This window comes from Thermobia domestica, chromosome 2 (genome assembly GCF_964235325.1).
Source record: "Thermobia domestica chromosome 2, izTheDome1.hap1.1, whole genome shotgun sequence".
Classification (NCBI taxonomy): domain Eukaryota; kingdom Metazoa; phylum Arthropoda; class Insecta; order Zygentoma; family Lepismatidae; genus Thermobia; species Thermobia domestica.
The window spans coordinates 293,018,667-293,040,693 of record NC_137455.1 but is presented as its reverse complement, the minus strand read 5'-3'; the positions used below and the strand labels follow the sequence as shown (position 1 = coordinate 293,040,693).

Below are 22,027 nucleotides of genomic sequence, written 5' to 3'. Positions count from 1 at the left end.
TGTTTTCCTTACCGTTTTGCAATAACTATTTGCTTCCAATAACAATTTTCTTACAGTTTTAATCTTACAGACAATCTTACAGTTAGACATAATACTGAAAATTACGTTCCCTCCATAACGACGCCCGTACGTACATATAGTAGCGATTACTAAAAATGCTATTGCAATCCATTACTTTGTGCTTTTTTTCTAAAACGACTTGCGTTTTGGTGACTTTATTTGTTAGTCGAAATGCTTACGGTAATGATGCCAACGTTGAACAACATTTTTTTTAACGCAATTTCCAATTTTGTTGCCTGCTCATTAAGGCTTTATCTGTGTCAATAGATAAGGAAGTGAAAGTTTGCGCAATTTCAATGTACCCAAACTTTTACTAGGTAGCTAGCTAGACAAACATTACAGTGACGATTGTCCGGGTATCGCCCAGTGGAGATCCAGAAAGGGGGCGCGGGGCTCGCGCGCCTCTCCATGAGGAGTAAAATATATAAATTAGTTCCTAGTAAAGCTCTTGTTCAAAGGCTATGGAAAAAAGTTTTAACATTTCTCTCAAAAGAAAGATTCTTAGTGCGTTCTCCACTCATTGCAGATAATGTATTCGTATGCGTTTCCAGTTCATGGTAATCCTGGATTCTCTCGTGTTGAACAACATGGCTTTCCTCAATGCCGCCTCTAGAAGGCCGGAGATAAATACGTATTATGAAGCACTGCAGTCCACATTTTTAGTTAGCGAACCAAATATCGAAAAATGTCTCAAGTTTATTTTTCAAACCTGCGCCCCCCTCAAAAATTCCTGGATCCGCCCCCGGTATCGGCTGTTACCAATTAACTGCTAATAGTCATAGCGTACATTACCAAGTGAAGGAATATTAAATGTTTTACCGGGTGCCCCTTCCACTCATGGCAATTTCCAGAACACTTAGCAGGTTGTAGGTTAGATTTGGATTATAAGTTTAAGATGGGATCCCTAGTCCAGTGCGACATAGGGTAAAGGAAGAGGTGCTCCTAGTCCAGAGCGACTAGGAAGGCAATGGTTAAGCGATCAGTTGGTCGGCTGATGCTGGGTCCCTCGGTGGTCCGGCTTTTATCTGTCCTCTTCGGGTCCTTCCGTGGGGTTCGTCTTCTTTCGGCGATCCTCGGTGTCTTTCGTGTCGGTTTCTCTTCTTCTATGCTGTTTACAATGAATAGCACGTGTTGTGTTGACAAGTTCTTTTGTCGTGATGTGGGGATCCTTATAGATCACATTATACATTTTTTTCTGATTTTTGAGTTCTAAATCAAAATTAAAACTCACTAGATGCATCTTCCCAGAAGGAGTCTTGTCCAACATATGAACTCATTATATGTAAATATAAGTGATTTTAACGAATTAAATTAAACTCTAAGAAAAAATGCATATATACAGGCTAAGCTGAGAAAGGGGCAAATGATCTGCGATCGCAGTAATTAATTCTTTGAATGTATGCGGTGTGTAACAGTATCAATATAACGTTCAAATTAAGGTAACCTTTAAACAGCCTATCCTTCGGAACTTACGTTAGCCCATCGTTCTCTGCTTGTTCTTGTTGAATTAAGGTAATGATTATATCAAATGTAGTAAATTTTTAAATATTTTATTACAATGTTATTGATTCTCTTAAGCGATTCTTAACCAATATAAGAAATTTTTATGAATTTGCAATAGAATTGTATAGTAGACCTACTTTATTAGATTTCTTTAACGAAATTTTTGACATAGATGTGCGCATGAGCTAACATCATTCAGCACACCAGAAAACATTTTGACAGAACATTATTTTCAGTGGAAGCACAAACTGGCTACTATAGTTTCTATGTAAATATATTTTTATTAGGTCTTATCTCTTCAAAGCTTCCAAGTAAGGTCATATCTACCACTCATTCAAATAATTATAATTGGGTACACTTACACGAATAATATATGCATACTTAACATGGCAAAAAAGTTACAACTTCAAGAACTTCAGAATGTAGTGTTACTCATAATTATTATAGCTATTTCATGCTTTCTGCCTTTAGCTAGGTTACACTCATTACACTATGTATTATATCAACCATTAACATTATAATTTGATACTCTCTTAGTTGCATATATATCTTTGCTCGAAAACCAGCGTACATCTATGATACCTGGCGATAAATTTGCCGAATTTCCTTTGTCAAGTTGAGATTTAGAGACTATGCAGGGCTGGCTCGTCCATATAGACAATCTAGGTGGCTGCGTATGGCGGAAATATTTAGGTGTGGAATGGCAAGCATTTTTCTTCATGCGTGGTTTATCAACATTAGCCAAAACGTACGTGTGCCAGCGCCCTATACATCGAGGAAGAGGAAGTTAATGAAAAGTGGGATCACCCAAGATCAATTACTGCTCAACTGTTCATTCTATGACTAAAGAAGATCTCCTGCATTGTTTGAATATTCAGACTCCGGATGCTCGCAGAAATGTCAATGACCTAAAGTTTCTACATAAGGTAGTCAATGGAAACTTAAGGTCTGGAAACCCTACTTGAACAATTATCCCTTCACATTCCTACCCGTGTAGTACCAAATACCCACCTCTTCCACTTTTCCCGCCCTAGACTGTCGATTATTCAAAGGTCCTTCTTTGACAGAGCACAAATTTATATAATCAGACAACAACTAACGTGAACATCTTTAAGTTAATCAGGTTTTTACAGAATAATTTAAAATAACTAAATACAAATTCAAAATAACTAAAAATGAATTAAGAAACTTCACCTTTGCTGTCTTTTTTGTTATTTTTTAATATTGTTTTATTGTTAATACATGTTTATTATGTTTCCCTGTGTAAATGTAAATGGCAGTTGTTATAGTGTATCTGATTATCTGTTGAAATAAATAAATAAATGAAATAAAAATAGACTCGACAATCCTATGAAAGAGTTTGCAAGTATGAAAGCAAGGAAAGTACCGTTAAGGTTATAAATGCTGTTGCGCAATTTATCTCAAACAGTGAGTGAGAGACAGTGACGACGCCAGCTTTAAGTTCTTAGGGGGGCAAAGGAGGGGCAGATACATTTTCGGGGGGGTCGGCTATTTGCCATACCAAAAATGACATATTTATTACGTTTCACTTATTTTACATTACATTGTGTATTTCGTTGCTGTTTTCATATTAGACCTATATGATTATAAATTAAAGTTATTTCAAGTAAAATTTGTAACTAACAAATAAATAACGTCTGCACATAAAATATTTTTCAATGAAAATTTTGAAGCCTAAACAAATTGAATTACTTTCGCGTATGCAACAAGTAACACATGCATCTAGTACTACAATGCTACTTTCTCTCTCTCTCTGTATATCATATATATATATATATATATATATATATATATATATATATATATATATATATATATAGAGAGAGAGAGAGAGAGAGAGAGAGAGAGAGAGAGAGAGAGAGAGAGAGAGAGAGAAGGAGAATTTACACCTTATTGTTTCTCAGGCCTCTGAAGTGCCCAAACAGATAATTTCACAAACATCCGGATCCTAACTGTTATAACATTTTTGTTCCACCAAGGAAAGTCACCGAAGTAAATTAATAGGAAATCAGTGAAACACCACGGGACTCTCTACCGTTATATACAGTGGTGAAGAAGTAAGTGGCTTAGTATAAACGTGGCGATTTCTCAACAAATTATGCTTTATATCCAGGATGATTAAAAGCAATGACTCTTCCCGAAATCATGGATGCAATTTGTGACATTATTCTTGAAAATTGCAACATTTCAGCCAGTGGTGGATATAGCCCGGGGCCGTAGGGCCTAGGCCACCCCAGTTTTTGAGTGACAAAAATAATTTAAGATATTATTTATATGGTTTTTAAAGTGTACAGTAAACTCACGATACACTTATTATAGTCTGAGGTCTGGCTGCACCCCGCTTTCTCACTTCTTACCTTCTCAGCAAAACTTGTGAGATTGTGAGCATTTCTTTTGAACGCGTCGGTAGCATAATTGAGAATGTCTTGGGTATGCGCAATTTCTCGGCATAATGGGTTCCCAAAAAATCTGTCAGGAGAATAAAAGAGTTACGGCATTAAGAGAAATCTTCTTCCAATTTGACCGCAATGCTGATCAATTTCGCTCACGAATAGTAACCATGGACGAAATATGGTTCTACCACTCTGATCCTGAAACGAAACAACAGTCAATGGAGTAGTAGCACTCATTTCTCCCTCGCTCCAAGAAGTTCAAGACACAGAAGTAGGTTGAGAAACTGTTTGCAACATTCTTCTGGGATAAGTATGGAGTCGTACTCATAGACTACCTCCGCAACGGTCAATAATTTAATCCAGATTCTCTATATTACTTACAAAACTGAAAGAAAAATTCTAAGTTCTACGCCGCGGAAAATGAAAAGAAAGGAATTCTGTTCCTTCAGGAGAATACACCTGTCCATCAAGTCCCTGCGAACACAACTGACATTGCATAATCTAGGATTTCAGTGTCTAGATAACCATTCTTATTCCTCAGATTTAGCTCCGTCTAACTATTACATGTATTTAAATAACACTTGAAAGGACGCCATTTTAGATCTGATAGGGGTCGTGCTACGAACAGTTGTGCGAGGAAATCTTCAGATTTTTTTTAACTTTTCTGCAAAAACTGGAGCACTGTACAAGATAGTATATTGACTCTCGGGGGAAGTGTAGAAGAGGTAAAATTTCACTATTCCACGTGCACTAGTTCTGGGTTGGACTAAGAATTTTTCAGCAGTTCCTAGTCAATATGGTAGACGTCACGTCAGTAGTTTGAAAGAAAATAAGTAAGGGAGCACTAGTATAAACCAATTACTAACTAAAGATTAGCACTCTGACAATACGTTTTATTGGGAATCAATTTAATTCCATAAATTTATTATCATTTTCAAGAAGGGAAAACACAACTCTTTTATCCCCTTCAAAAAATTAAGGCCTGGTAGTTGCAAACTAAGCTGTTATAAGTACATCCTCTGAATATTGAATTTAAATAAAACAAAATATGAAACTGAAAACTTAAAACCTGGATAAATACAAACAAGTTACGTAACTGGTTTTATCTTTCTTTTGTTTCCAATCGAAGTTGATCCAATAAGAAGGAAACAAATCAACCAAATCTAGTATTGTTCGCTAGGCATAATAATTAAAAATCATAAGAAAGAAATATAACTAAAATTTACCTCAAAAGGCGCTAAATTAGAAAACAGAAATATGCATGCACACCCAGACGCTCAAAGAAGAAAGCTTGAGGACTAACCTGCCACATAGTAAATGCATGGAAAGTTGACTACAATTTGACAATGAGATTGATTATGATACTTATATAAAATACTACATGTAGAAAGTTTAAAGATTGTAGGAGTCTGGGGGGGCAGTCTAGGTGGCAGTCAGGGGGGCAGAAGTAGCTACTAGGGGGGCGTTCGCCCCCCTTGCCCCCCCTCTGGCGTCGTCACTGGTGAGAGACTTATGTAAATATTAAAATTTACTATTGCAACATCACGAACTTTATGTTGTTTTTCACACGTGCAAACAGGACTGATTTCTCCGTAATATTTGTTGAATGTAGATAAAGCTACTCCAATCAAAAAATTATAAGTATAAATTTTGTATTACTAGTTTAGACTAATTATTAATATATAAATCGTTCAAAACACAATGCTGTTTATAGTATACCTCTTAACTTTTAGTTTCCTTAAACAGGCATGTTAAAATTTTGGACATACTGTAGTCACTAATCACGTTTTCTATGGAATCTTTTTAGAAGGAATTACAACCAACTTTTGTTTTATATTTTCAATGGATATCGACATGATTTACATTACAATAAAACTTTAAATTTATGTTGCCCTGTGGTTCATTCTAAAATTTATTAGTAAAATTTCATCCTAAATGCCACAGCAATAAAAATGTTTTAAAAAATAACTCAGACACATAAAAAATTAAAGTTCTGTGCACTGGACTCCAGAGTATGAATTCAATGTATTTTGTCACACAGAATCCAAATTTCGAAACCCTAGGACGATCGATAGTGTCAATTTTTTATGCGCAAAGAACTTTAGCGATTTTATATAGGGAGGATACACGTAACACAGCCATACAAAAAAAAAAAAAGTTCTATGCATGGTATGGATTCGTATTTTGTTACACAGAATCCAAATTTCGAAACCTCAACACGATCGACCGTGTCAATTTTGTTTTATGAGAAAGCAAAAACGTATGTGCTGTCTTACGTAACAAAATTCGCTGAAGTTTATCGCCCATAAAAAGAAATTGACATGGTCGATTGTCTTTGGGTTTCGAAATTTGGATTCTGTGTAACAAAACACATCGAATTCATACCCTGGGATCCGGTGCACAGAGCTTTTAATTTTTTGTGTGGCTGTGTAATTCTTATAGATTACTTATTTCTAGTACCATAGAAAGCGGCATTTGGGGTAAGGTTTGTTTTATTTAATGATTAAACAAATAGTAGCAATGGAATGATCAGGTGAAAATGTCAGGAGTGACGTTTCTCTTTGGTTTGGGTTTAGGGGAGAAGGAGATTATGAGGCACAGATACGTTTTTTGCTTAAGGTATAAAATATCCTAAAACCGCCCCTGAAACTATGTAAAGTGAATTGGTAACATTAAGGTCCACCTTCACATATCAGCTTCGTTAGTTTGTCAAATCTATAGTTCTAATTACAAAAACTCCTTGAAGGATAGGGAAGTCATGAAAATTAAAAAGAAAAGAAAATGTTAAAAATTCAATGTTGTGTGCTTAAGTTCCAAAGTTAATAAGACGTGACAATCAATCAAGAGGCAGCTCCTTTAATTTAGAAATTTCTTCTAAAGAAAAAAAAAAATTCCGTGCTAATGTCGAAGTGAATGTTTTGCTCGACGATGGTAAGCATGGCTTTCCATAAAAATTGGCAACATCACACAAATCAATTATCAGAAAATGGAAACTTAGATGGGAAAAATCCCTTCCTAAACATAAATTCCCTTTTACTAGTTTTCTGCGAAACAGGAATCAACGAAACAAGTAGGAAACGCCCGAACCCTTTTGTGATTACTACTAATAATAATACACTGAAAAAAAGAAGTAATGCACCTGGAAGAAATGGTTCTATGTCAATGTAATTTCGTAGATATGCTTATCACTGGCGGGTATGTAAATGATTAGAGTTGCACTGATCTGTGATGGCTAGAACGGCCCACTAGAGTACATTACCTTTGTCACAACGAGACCGTGTTATTATGAGTGATAGGGCATAGAAGGGGCGTGCGTAGCGTCAGATGGTTAGTGAGTACTGTAAAAAAAATAATAATAATAAAGAGAATACCGCGTGCTCATGTAAGACAACACTACCAGCTCCTGATATATTTTCAAAATGGCCTCATTGGTATCAACATGTGGTCAGCTGATCGAATCGTGCAATATCCAGGCGTTGGGCCATTCAAGTGGGGCAGTGGCGGCCCCATGTTGAAATAAATAGGAAAGTAAAAGAATCTACATGCTTTGTCAAGGTTTCGGTCAACCAGGTGTGACCACACCAAGGAAGGATCGGCATATTATGATGCCCCAATCACATCATAACCATTTCGCATCCTTAGCTGCCATCCGGGTACAAATAATGGACTCACTATAACACCATGTGTCATCCTGTACCACTTGTCGGAGACTAACAGCACCCAGAGTATATATCGCGTCCTGTGCATAGGCTGACAATAACACTACAAAACATGAGGCTGCGATTTGACTGGTGTTATACCCAAAAAGAATGAATTGCTGATCAGCGGAGCCGCATCATTTTTAGCGATGAATCTCGGTTCAGCACTAGCTCGGATGACAATCGCCTGCGAGTATGGTGGCGCCGAGGAAAGAAAACACGTCCTGACAACGTTTTCAACACACACATTGGTGTTACTCCTGGTGTCATGGTATGGGAAACCAGTAGGTATGACTTCAGGTCACTTCATTAGTAATTCAAGAACTCTGACAGAACAACGGTACCGGTAAATCACGGATATCCAGCATCTTTATACGTTACCTCTTATTAGATAGTATTTTGATACCATCTTTCAAAAGAACAACGCTCGTCCACACACTGCACATGTCTCTATGAACTACCTACATAATGCTGAGGTACTGTCTTGATGAGCAAGACTTCAATCCGTCCGCGATAAAACAAGTGTGGGACCAGCTCGGATGTCAAATATGACCCAAAGCCAATATTCAGGAAATCGATTGCAGTTACAACAGTTGTGGGCCAACGTATCTCATGACAGAACACAAGAGCTGTAAGACACCTCTCCCAACGGAATTAATGTATGCATTAAAGCGAGGGGATGCAAAATCACATAACGTGGTAACAGCATTAATGCACTCTTGTAGCCGTTCTAGCCATTACAGACCATCGCAACTCTACTGATAGTGTGTAGGTGCACGAAATTACGTCAACATTGGGCATACTTTCCAGGTGTTTAACTTTTTCTTTGAGTCTTATTACAATATGATTACTTTCCTACATAAATTTCTTAAATATACAAATCTGTAAAATTAGGAAGAATCGACAGAAAGTTATGGAACCCTCTATGTCATCCATGGGTATAAATGTAACAAGAAAAATATAGTGGAAATTATTTAGTGAAGAACAATTAATTTTACAGGCAGTGCACGCGAAATAAGAAAAGATATAAATTAATTTACCACGAATGACTATTAATATAGGTTACAATGAAAGACAACTTGTGATTTTGAAACAAACTGAGGGGAAATTATTTAAAAGATAGTCACTTAACAATTCTTACTAATATCACAGTTTTTCTGTTAATATTTAGAGACATATCTTTGTCTAACAATAAGAAAAGTGTGTTCATTTTCCGTTATTTGTGGTTTAGTTTTAGAGATTCTGTTGTCCAAAGAAGCATGAAGATGGAAATCTATTCACAAATTCCTGAGAAAAATTTCTGTGAAGCATAGGAGAATTTTTGTAACAGGCTTCGAGAAGAATTCTTTCGAGGAAGTTATGTATTAATTATGGTATTGTCCCTTTTAAATTCTAAAAAGATCATCATACTACTGATTACCCTGTCAACCCCAGCGAGTATTTGGTAGTTATATGGTCAGCCGGCAAACATAACTCACGGCATGTCTGACTAATTTCATATTATCAAGATGTCACTGCACACCTTGATAATTTGGAAGATACAGGTATGTTTGGTACATACTTTGATCCCTAGATCGAATATCACTGGGCTATTATTGTATTTGGTGTAGATGAGGATAAGATGTACCAAGAGTACATTTGAGGAACTAATTCACCGTACCATGCGAGCTACAGTAGTTATCCGAAACAATCAGCCTACATCCATTAGTGTACACATTCTTTTGGAATGCACTCGAAAATGTATTGGATGGGACTTTGTTAAACAATACATGTGGTGGCAATGCACAACTCCATGGTTGGTAGGATGCCCGCATTTTTCCTTAGTAAGCATAAAAATGTATTTGGTGTAGATGAGGATAAGATGTACCAAGAATACATTTGAGGAACTAATTCACCGTACCATGCGAGCTACAGTAGTTATCCGAAACAATCAGCCTACATCCATTAGTGTACACATTCTTTTGGAATGCACTCGAAAATGTATTGGATGGGACTTTGTTAAACAATACATGTGGTGGCAATGCACAACTCCATGGTTGGTAGGATGCCCGCATTTTTCCTTAGTAAGCATAAAAATGTATTTGTATCTGCATTGTATAATTTACAATGTTGATGACGTATACCAACGTAAAGACGTTTCTTCTGTTTAGGCCTATGCGCAAAATAACTGTTTTAGAACAACTCATATGAACTTGTTTCAAGAACTAGTCGAATACACTCACGTCTCTAAATATTTATCTACATTCCAGATAGCTCAATTAATATTGCTTCACGTCCAAGGCAATGAAGATCCTGATATTTACTAATCTCCGATGAACGCCGAGATTAAATCCTTTGAATTTGACGAGTGTACAGATTACTATAAAAGATCATCTCTCACTGAACAGATCTTTTCCAACCACACCATCTTAATTCCCAAACAAGTCTGTGCCATAAATCCCGACACCATTTTATTAATCTTACTTTAGAATTCAGAAGCATATCGAAATCTGTAGAAAGCTATGAAATATACTTCAGCTATTTTTTTCACTGGTTCCAGGTGGATGACATGCACACAATTTGAGCCAACCTATGCACGAAGAGCTTTCCCTTGCTTTGACGAGCCTACTTACAAGGCACCTTTCGAGATAAGTCTTGCTCGAAGACCAACATACATGACAATCTCAAATATGCCACTACGAGGAACTGTAGAGGCAGGGTAAGAATTTGTAGCGTCTTTAATTAGTTTTATTTAGAAGTAGATTTCATGACTCATATATATTTCATTTCCTTGCTACTTTAGCAGAAAAGACAGTATATCTACTACTTTTGCCTTTCACTTCAAATGTTTTTTATATCATACAATATACATATACAAAATTTCTCAGGCCATGGCACATTTTAGAACTAAGGTTATTCCATTGTGACTGTCATAACGTGTTGATTTAAGTCTAATCCATGTTCGGAACGATTTCAAGAAAAAACTTCGAAAACTTGAAAACATTTCTATTTACTTTTCTTCAGTGTTTAATAAATCAGATTTGTGTGTGCATTGATTGTACTGTTTACAAACTCTTTGGGTGCCTTATACAAACCTATGGTGGCTTGGGAGAAGAAAACTGTTTTTTTGTTTCCTATTTCAAACAGATAAACAAGAGACAAAATTTTTGAGTGCCTGCACATTTTCTATGAACTAACTTGGATAAGTTACTCCCCATTCAAGTCCTTCGTTGATCTACTTTGTACTTTTTATACGAGTGAATCTGCTAATCTAATAAATTTCTGACTGTTATTGTCGTACATCGAAATTTGTTGACACTCACATGTCAAATAGACCACTATTATCTGATGGAAAGATTCAGTGTCTGATGTTTACTTAAAATATATGTTCGAATGCTATGAACCAATTAACGCACAGTATATGACAAGATATCAAGTGTTTGCAACTTTGTCCATAACAATAATGTGATAACGAAGTCTAACATTAGTTTTATCTTTTACGTGTGTTTATAATTTTGAGGCATGCAATACAGAGACACAATGCCAAAATAGTTGCTTTGCTTTAAGTAGATAATTTCAGGAGACCGTAAGATATGTTGCAGTTGTCCTAATTGCTTGAAAATGAATTACTACATCAGAAGTTTCACACCTCAGCACGACCTTTAAACTTGAAGCCTATTAATAAACTAAATATTGCATAGGTAGAGTTACCAGTTCAGTTTACTTAAGAGTATTAATAAATTAAATGTTCCGTAAATAGAGTTACCAGTTCAGTTTGTTTAATGTTATATTTAGCTCATTTACATCACTAGTTGACGACAAAAAAATCATAATTGCTTAAATAATTTTCCTTCTTTGACTATTTGTAGTATTTTTTTTTTTTTTTTTTTTTTTTTTTTTTTTTTTTTTTTTGCGCTGAGGACTAGTTCTTGTTATATGCAATTTGCTGTGGTCATGTTTTTTACATTATAACCAAGAGAGAACTAACGTATGTCGTATCAATCACAATGACACAATCATTCGCCAGACGAACATGGAATGAAACAAGCAGACGGCAATAATGATATCAAGAATACAAATTATTGCCGCTTAGTTAGTCTTCTGAATTTCTTTCGTAACTGTTAATTTCTACAACGCGCCCATTTTCAAGGAAATAACGCATATTTTCATGTGTTTCACATTTTCCGTATGCATCATTGGGAAATGAAATAAAATTTTATTTTCTATTCAAGGTCTACATCCATTTTTAATCTATCGGATCAAGAGATAAGATTACATAGAAAAAAATAGTAAAATTGCCGTTTTTTTTCAAGCAGTAAAAATTAAAAGCTAGATTTTTTATAAATGAAAATATGTGTTAGCTTAAAATAAGAGAAAAAAGTGTATTTTGAATTCTAATGAGATATCCACATATTGTATTGGCAACGGTGGTATGTTAACACAAGAGAGAGAAAGAGACAGCGACAACGAAATATACGTAAGCACAAGATATCCCGAATCCTCTTCCGAAAACATTGTATCAGGACAGGATGCAAAATAATCCAGAAACGTGTTTCCAAAATATTGTTTATATTTGGTTTATATTTCCAGATATTTCAAATAATTTGAAAAATGCTTCGAAACGTTTTTTTTTTTTTTTTTTAATTCATAAAAATGGCATGTTCCACAAAAAGTGGGTTAATTTTTAAGAAATTTGTGGTTGAACTTATTTTAAAAAATAGTGTAAGTCTATGCGTTAGCTCTTAATAATATTAATAATAATTTAGATAAAATAGTTCAATTGTTGTACTTGTTTCTTCGATCAATTAAATTCTTTGTTTAATTGGAGCCTTAATATTAATACGAGTATTTATCTTGATATCTGGAAAATTGTTGCAATGACAAATATTTCTAAAATCAAGGGTAATTGTATCATTGACTTTAGACCCATTTTTGTCATCAGTATTATTTCTAAGATTTTTGAAAGAAATAATCTATAAGTATATGAATATATTATATATATATAAGTATATGTATATTATACATATAATCTGGTACATTTGAAAGTAGGTATGAATCAACATGGATTCATGAATAGTAAATCCATAGCAACCAATTTATCAAGTTTTGTGTGTAATGTATTTCCTGTAATTCATAATGTACGCCAAATTGATAAGATTTATCTTAATTTTTATAAGACTTTTGATACGTGATCCCACCATATACTACTAAAGAAACTGGAGAAATAAGATTTACCCCTTTCTATTATCAATTAGCCTACTTTATATATATACTTTATACTTTATATACCTCAGAGCTTCAATTTGGATCTCCTACTCTCTTTCTTTCCCTTATTAAGCATATACCAGATAATGTAACCTATGAATATTTGTTATATGATGATGATATTAAAATCTTGCACATGATTGCTTGAACTCAGATCATGTAATTCTAAGAACAATATTAATACTACCTAGGTAGAGTACGTTGATCCGAAATGAATTCTTTGCCTTTGAAAATTTACTAAGATTCAAGAGACATCTTATTCAAGAAAAAACAATCTCTCCTTGTATAATATCGATTCTCAAGAAATGCAATTTGTTAAATATGTGAATGATCTTAGATACAAAATTACTATTCCACAAACATCTCCATGTTGTAACATCTAAAGTCAAGAAAAGCTTAACTTTGATGAAATGGTCGTGCAGAATTTTTAATAATATGTCGTGCAGAAATTTTAATATTAATGTCTGTCGAATTCTTGTATTTGTACAGTGTACAATCTCACTGAAATATGGAATTGTCATTTGGAACTGTGAACCTAAGTATCGTATACAGAATGCAAAGTCAATTCAAAATACTTTTCTGGTATAACTAAGGTTGAAATTTAAGAAATTTTATTACGAGTTTAACCAGGATTCGAACTTATTATCTCTGGTTGACAGGCGTTATTTTTTTGACTTGGAATTTTTTTCATAACATTATTTATGGAGCTTTTTACCTAGATAGATTTATTTCGATGTAAGAGTTCCGTACTGTGAAACTATTGTTTTTATTTCTTTTGTTCGCACATTTTTTTTTTTAAATCTGACATTTATAATTTTAGAGTGACAGCGAGTAAATTTCATTCTGTCGTAGTTTTATTTTCTATTGGTCAGCAGCAATTTCTTAGGATCCTTAATGGTCGTTAATCTTTTTCTTAGTATATTCTTTTCTTTTTTTTCTTTCTGATGCGTGTATTATAATACTTATTTGATCATTAGTTTGTATTATTTGAATTAGCAGATGCTACATACATTTTTTTTTATGTAACCAATGTATCTGCCATGCTTTTCTGCACTTTTTTCTCACCACACTTTGTATATTTACGTATATTTGCAGCATGCATGATTTGTACGATTTTACTGTTGCTTTTTTTTTATGAATATGAACGTTCTTTTTATATATTGTATTCATTCTTGGCACATATGTGACTGTCCAAGCTGTTAACTGCCAAATAAAATCTTTTATTATTATTATTATTAATATTATTATTATTATTATTATTATTATTATTAAAATAATATTTCATTTATATATTCAGAGATCTTCTACCAGGATTTTTATGGGATCATTTCGAGCAATCCCCAGCGATGTCTACGTATTTCGTGTCCTTCATGATGTCAGATTTATTCTATCTTCCACCACGTATCATCGGAAGGAATGGCGCTACTACTTTCCGTGTATTCGCACGAAAGGGACTTCTTCCTCAAGCAGCCTATGCTGCGGAAATTGGGCCTCTTATTCTACGTTTCTACGAAGATTATCTGGACTCAAGTTATCCTATGCCAAAGTTGGACCTTGTAGCTGTTCCCGACTTCGAGAACGGAGCTGTTGGAAATCTTGGCATCATTTTATTCAGGTAATTAATAATAATATGTAGTATCGCATAATTATGCAAGTATCCGCTCATACGATGATTGAAGATAGCTATCCCTTTACAATGGCCGCGTGATTAATATGGACACATCTATGAAGCCAAGTGAAAATAGTAAGGTGGTATTGCATATTTTGGCGGAACGAGGATGGCCGGCTTAAGTAGATTTGCTTGAACAACTAAAACCGTTTTCTCAAGCCCAAAACTGGACAAACACTGTGTGGGGGGGTTTTCTCAGAGTTCTTCCGTTTCGCCCCACTTTCATTTTACCATTTCATTCATTTCTCATCATCACCATCTCCTTTTGCCTAGCTGGCATAAACGTTGGACGTAAAACTTAAAGATTTCATTTCAAGCAATTTAATGTGAGCATTAGCTCGTTGGGGCCAATGGAAAGTGAGTAAATAAATAAAAAATATTTCAAATTCAAACTGTTTGTAAAGTTCAGAAACCAAAGGAGTAAATGTATGTATTTCAAAAACATACGGGTGTTTTAGAATTCCCGTTATAATCTGTAATACGATTCTACTAACGAATAAAAAGAAAAAAGAAATTGCGTGCACCGTTGGGACTCTCCAAATGGTATTGGGATTGCAGTATTTATCCAACGTCATCAGAACAATCAAGGAGTTAATTGAGTGAGTGAATTAGCGCATTCCTGTCAAGGAAACCAAGAATAACAACGACGGAAGTCAGGATTTGGTAATTACAAATCCTTCAATTTTAAATCGCCGTCTGGTCGGTTTAAGTCATTCGGGGTTCTTTTAGCTTATATGTTAAGGTTTCCCTTAATTATTTATAGCTACTTGTTCCTCCCGAACCTTCGGCCCATTATACACTATAGGTTAAAATTTTGCTTAACTAAAAGCTCTAGTTGGTTACTTTAACATTTAAAAAGTAATTAAACTGAAACAGTGCAGTGTTTAAGTTGCAATTAAATTGTCATAATAGATTTAAATTGGCAGATTATGTGCACAATTTAACCCTAATAGCAAAAATAGCGACATCTATTAGTATCAGACTGGTAAGTGATAATACAAGTAGTGACATCTATAAAGTAACTGTTTACTATTAAGAACTAGTGTGCCTCATAGACTGAGACGTTTGCCGTTCATTATTGTTATTATGAAAACCAAACTTAGTTTTCTTTCTGGGTTACAGCCTTACAAAGTATGTAAGACCTAAATTTTAAAACTAATTGGCACAAGTAATAGATCTTGAGAAAGTACTAAAGAAACATTTAGAGAAAGACTAGGCATAATTTTAGAGTTAAGAGATAATCAAGCGATTTTTCGAATTAGCTAGGCAACTTATTTGAATTTATTTTCCCTTATGGAGCTTCTTCGTGAAAGTACCCTACTTTTAAATTTGTATGAACCAATATTAATCATATATATATATATATATATATATATACACTTTACACATTAGGTTACTTCAAGTATGGCTTTTGTTTACATTTTGTGAACTTCGTACTTCAGAAGCAAAGCTGATTTCGACGCCTAGATTTCTTTTATGTAAATAAACATAATCACGTCCATATAATGCAATAAAAATTCTGAAATACTTGTGTCTCTCATTGTTACTATTAAACATCATTCTGTTAAATTGTTGTGCAAGAAGTAGGATAAGATTATAACATTTCAGGTGACTGAATATACATATATTGGTTGAGTTGAGTTGATTTTAGTTTAGCGTCCCTTTCAGCAGCGAGGCTATATGAGACGTGGACCTACTGATTAACGTGGAATCCGAACCACATGCGCTCCCGCCGGGAATCGAACCCGGGTCTCCCACGCCAAAGGCGCGTACGCTAACCGCTTAGCCACAGAGGAGCTCTATACATATATTGGATAATAGTGGCAATATCGTTCTCATGTCAGAGAGCTGTGTCTCAGCACTACAAGATTTCCATAGCTAATAATGAGTGTGGCAAGTGGTAATGACTATATGTTATTCAATAAAAAGCAACAGTGTCGTAAATTAAAGGAGGAAAGTAGAAGCACCATAACAATATGTTTCGGAAATACGAAAAACGTGCGTAAATCAAGATTGAAGTGGCATGTGGGCGCAGGGCACAACAATGTTTTTTGGAATTTTGTAATGAGCTTTCGCCAAATCGATGGAATCACTTTGCAGAAAACACTATGATACAAGAGAAGTCATCATCCATGTCATATGAATAGACATATGTGAGACATAGACAAAGATTGTCGCGCTGACAGTATATAATGTTATCCAGACATGTGGCACAAGACAAGAGAGATGGAAGGCGATTACATTGAGGTAATGTAACAAGTGTTTCTCTGTGCATAGAGCCAGGCATGCAATATAACAAAATTGCTGTTACCTATTGACATATCTAGTAAACTCTTTCGAATTCATTCATTACATAAATGTATAAATATATCTTAGTGAAATAAGTTCACTTCTTATTATTTGAAAAAGAACTTCCTTTAGAATTGATATAAATATATGCAACACTTATGAGTAATAGGGAAGAAAATGGAATTTATAACTTCCAAAAAGAAACAGTACTCTAACGTCAATTGTAGTGACATGCTATAGCCAGAATCGTAACAATCGGTGGTGCAAGGGGTGCAATGCACCGGGGTCCCCGTCCTCGCTGTTTGGAGCTCTTATTACTGAATCCTTAAATTACACTGTTATTCATTTTGTGTATGTGAGATATACATTATAAAATTTATGATTAATAGTAAACTTCTTTTGACTCCCTTCCGCCTCCCCATTTTTAAAATACAAGTGATATTCGAAAAGTAAAATTCATTCAAATAAACGATTAAAACAGCTCGCATTGTACAATACCCAATATCTTGCAGATAGTCAACCTAGGCTGGTCCCTTAGATGCAGAATAACAAGAATTACGGAAACTATCAACAGCAAAACCGATCAGCATAATATTATTCTGATAGTTATCGAAACTTTATCGCTGAAATCGAAAGATTTAATAGGCTAATTTGTTTTGTTTCAATGACCTTTAAAAGGAGAGCGCTCCAGTCATAGGTGCAGAAAGGGCCCTTGAGAAGTGAAGATCTCGCAGAACTGAGGTATCACGTATAGAAATCAATTCAGGGAGGGGCTAAAATCGTTATATCTTCTGATAAGAAGATCCATGTCCAGATGTGGGAGTCATGAATCCGCTAAATCAATTTTGCTCTGAAACTGAATACCTAATTCATTTCGGAAATGTTAAAGGGTCTGTTAAATTTATTTTGAAAGAGCATTTTATAGTTTCATCTATTCTTCATAGTAGTACTCGTACTTTCTTAAACTTTTTTTAAATAACAACATACATTTTCAATATAAAGGTTTCATTATGTAGATTTCTTTGAAAACAACACAATTATATATATTGGGGAATATCTATTCTGTATAAAGCTTTAACTGTTACATCTTCAAACTAACTCGCTGATTGGGAGAGGGTACATTAACCTTCTGCTCCGGAGCCCCAAGATTTGTGACGGTACTGGCTCAACTAACACTGTTATAAGTTTTCAAATTCATGTTCAAACTACACTGCCTCACAATAAGTTTATAGATATACTGTCAAATACTTTTAAAAAATATGATATATGATTATTTTATTTTTGTAGGGAAGCGGATATCCTGTACAATGCGAATGTATCTTCAGTAATGAGTCAGCAAAAGGTAGCCTCTATAGTTGCTCATGAGCTTGCTCATCAGTGGTTTGGCTGTTTAGTAACTCCAAAATGGTGGACGGACTTATGGCTTATTGAAGCATTTGCGAATTACATGTCTACATTAGCAATAGAACAGGTTAGCGATGCATCTATTTATCTATGTATACCTATTATATGGTTACAATAAAGGAATCTCAGTGCAACCATAAGAAAATTCAAATTAATGGCACGTGCCTTATGCTCATAAACCAGGGGTTCCCATCTCACTAATGTCTATGACTTATCCTACCTTAAATCCTCCCAACATATATCATCAAAGAAGTAATACTTATTTTCTCAATAATTGTGATTTCCAGTATCCCTTCCCAGTCATGGCACAACCTTGGTTAAAAGTGTTGTTCTTATCTAATTTTTATACAAATTTTTAGTTGCTAAGTAATTTGAATGTCTCATGTTTCCACCTCTTCCTAAATTTTTAGTGACGTACCTTAAGTCTCTTACCCCCAGTTCCCACCCTTCTGGGTACATCTGAATGAACAAAAAGCACACTGAAAACATTATATAATGGAACTAAGCTTTCAAGACTGGGCATCTCGTCATTAGAGCGTAAAAAAGAGTTGTAGACGAAACAGCATAGTCATATGTCACAGGAGCTATCTTTAATATTATGAAGGAAGCGAGATAGTCAGATCGAGGTCTGAATAAGTATCGACAAAGGATAAAGCACTAGAGAGAAGGGAACAACCTCTGAGAAATTTAGAAGTACCAATTTGACATTTGCACATTTCAGAAGTCATAAATGTACACATTCTGCCATTCAATCAGGCGATTTAGGCAATCTCATCTACTTATTTTTCAGTACATCTATTATTTTCTACGTATATTCAGGCAAAATATACAGGATGAGTTTTCTAACTTGGGACAACAAAATACCTGAAAATAAGAATTGGACGAAAAATAATGTTCGAAATAAAAACATTATTTTAAAGAGGAAAATTCAAAACTTTTTTTTTTCAATTGGTGATAGATGGTACTGTAATCAGTGGAAACTAGTTTCGCTAAAGTTTCTTCAGTTGGAAGTCCACCAAGTTTCATTTCAGAATAAGTTTACCATAAACAGTCCCAATCTTTTGTCTTAAACATTTTCTCGACTCTTGGTAGGTGGCGTGTAAGATGTCTCTGCTTTCGATATGAATTCAGACAATTCGGATTTGTCGTGTGTGTAGTTCAGTTAGGTGCAGCGTGCGATGATAATTGCAGTTGACTACCAAGCATTTTATCTGTTGCCTCACCCTGTGATCCACCTCCACAGTATCTTATCTTAATAGAATTATTTTCTATTTAACACTCACTTCTTTCATTGAGAAAAATGTTAAGATACTTGTCTAGGAGGTTTTTCATTCGTTTATTTTGCATTATTTTTGAAGTACATTTCCTTTTACATTTTGGATTCTACTGACACCACGTTCAATTGGACATTTTCATTACATTCGTTGAACTGCGTTCGTTGTTTTGAACTGCGTTCATTTGCTGTTTTGGAACTAGTTTAGCCTAGTTTCATTATTTTATTTTGTTGTATTTCGTATTGTCATTTGAGTCCTACTGTTACTCTATAAGTATAAGTTATCTGCCTATACAAAAGAAAAGAGAATTTATGGACGATCTGGGACAACCTTACGTCGTCAGCTTTCTTTTAGTTGGAATTCCTAAAACATAAAATGCCAAAAAAATTTTGGAAAGCTGATGTAGTGGATTAATAATGCTTGTGCCCAAATTACTGCAGACACACATTTAATTTGTGTACAATCATTCGAAGCGCAAATCAATAAATGCATGGAAGTCAAAGATACTATTGAAAACTTACTTTTAACTGAAAGATGAAAAGCAAGGGGACATATCGAAAACAAGTACCTCTAAACTGAGACAACTTCAAAGAAACAGATTTCGTCATATCAACTTTTGATCAGTGCAAAATTAAATAAAATATAGTCTTTCCGTTAAAAGATAGAACTTAAGGACTTCTTGCGATAAATGTAGCCCCATCTATCACAAGTCAAGAAAACATTTAAGGCAAAAACGTTTGTATTGTTTGTCGCAGATTAATTCTGAAATTAAGCGTGAGAGCTCAGAATTGAGGAAACTTTAGTGAAACTAGTTTTCATTGAGTACAGCACCATCTATCACAAACCGGAAAAAAAAATGCTCGATTCTGCAATGAAAAATGAGCGTCCTCATTTAAGTTTTCTACATTGCCAGAGGGGTGGAGCCCGGCTAATTTTATCATACATGAGTTTCCTCCTACAAAATATTAAATTATTTAGAACAAGTTTTTTTTTCTATGCTTATTCCTCCAGATATTTTGCAGTCTCAAGTTAAAAAATTCATCCTGTCTGTATATATTGTACTGCACCCTCCTTTGAAAACTTCTTCAACCTATAAACATCAACATTCATGCAAGATTCTTCATTCACTTCTATCCGAACACACAACCAATCCAACACAAACTTCAACCATAGTTTTCAATCGTGTTCATAGTTTTAAAAATCCTATATTCTAACTTTCCTTCCTCACTCAGAAAAAGAAGACAGCATTCATATATTTCTGTTTGCCAAAAGAAAGCCTGTACTAAATCACCTTAGCCTTCTTCGTTCATTTGTTTTCTTCTCCATCTTTTTTTCTTTTTTCCTTTCTATTCTATTAATAATGACAGCAGGACTGGCAGTGAAAAGGTCAACTATTACTATTACTATTATTATTATTATTATTATTATTATTATTATTATTATTATTATTATTATTATTATTATTATCATTATTATTATTATTAAGTATTCTTTTTTTCTGTTCTGATGATAAGATTGTTTCGACTTCTAAGCTAAGAGCCTTTATTAAATTGTTTCTTCAATATTTTTTTTATTTGCAACTAGTATAAAACTTCCTAAATAGATAAATAAATAAATAAAAAGATCCTTAAAGCGGTTATTTACTGAAGAGTAGCAATTGTGCATTATCTCCTCAATCTTATAGCGAATCTACTTGTCCATAGAGGTCTCTATGATAAGAAGGAATATTAAACAAAGACTTATTCCTTCAAAATATCATTAGACAGATAGGAACATTGATTCAATTTTTTTCACTATTCTAATGATATTAAATGATAAAAACATTTAATAAAATCTACTGAACTCTGAACATACTTATCATCAGAAAAGAAAAAGAATACTGAATAATTAATAAAAAGGTATTTTCAAATAAGTATTTTGAATAATGACAAGTAAATGCTACTATGTAGTAAATGAGTATCCTCAAAAAGGTTATGTTTTTTTTTTATAATTTGCTTCTTTTATTTAAAATTGAATCAATGACTGCAGATTCGATTCCCGGTGGGAGCTCATGTGGTTCGAATTCCACGTTAATCAGTAGGTCCACGTTTCATATAGCCTCGCTGCTGAACGAGACATTAAACCCAAATCAAATCAAATCAAAATGACTGCAGAAAGAACTTGAGTTTATTTTGTGCAGCTTTGAGACACTAAAAGCAAACTTCAAATTCAGGATTGCAGATCTGTCTTGCGATCAACCTGTAGTTTAATATTGCTTTCACACCATTCTAAGATCTTCAACATCTGCTCTTTCTGTATCCAAAGTTGAATATACACGTAGAGAATCTGAAAAGTTCATAATGCAAATTTCAAAAAAATGTGACTCAGGTCCTTTCTGCAACTAACTGATCCCCAAAGCAGATACTTCTAAGTTATTTCTTAAACCTATACAAATGAAAATCTTTCAGGCATGTATTCAATGTAACTGATTAA

At 34.3% G+C, this 22,027-nt stretch overlaps 1 protein-coding gene across 1 annotated transcript in view; it reads left to right on the top strand.

Annotated features, from left to right (window-relative positions):
- LOC145679460 (aminopeptidase Ey-like) overlaps nt 1-22,027 on the top strand; it is a 114,413-nt gene that overhangs the window by 37,440 nt on the left and 54,946 nt on the right. Inside the window, exons 3-5 of the mRNA XM_081750040.1 lie at nt 10,215-10,373; nt 14,217-14,534; nt 18,165-18,348. Coding sequence (XP_081606166.1) covers nt 10,215-10,373; nt 14,217-14,534; nt 18,165-18,348 — 661 coding nt within the window. The remainder of the gene's footprint in view (nt 1-10,214; nt 10,374-14,216; nt 14,535-18,164; nt 18,349-22,027) is intronic.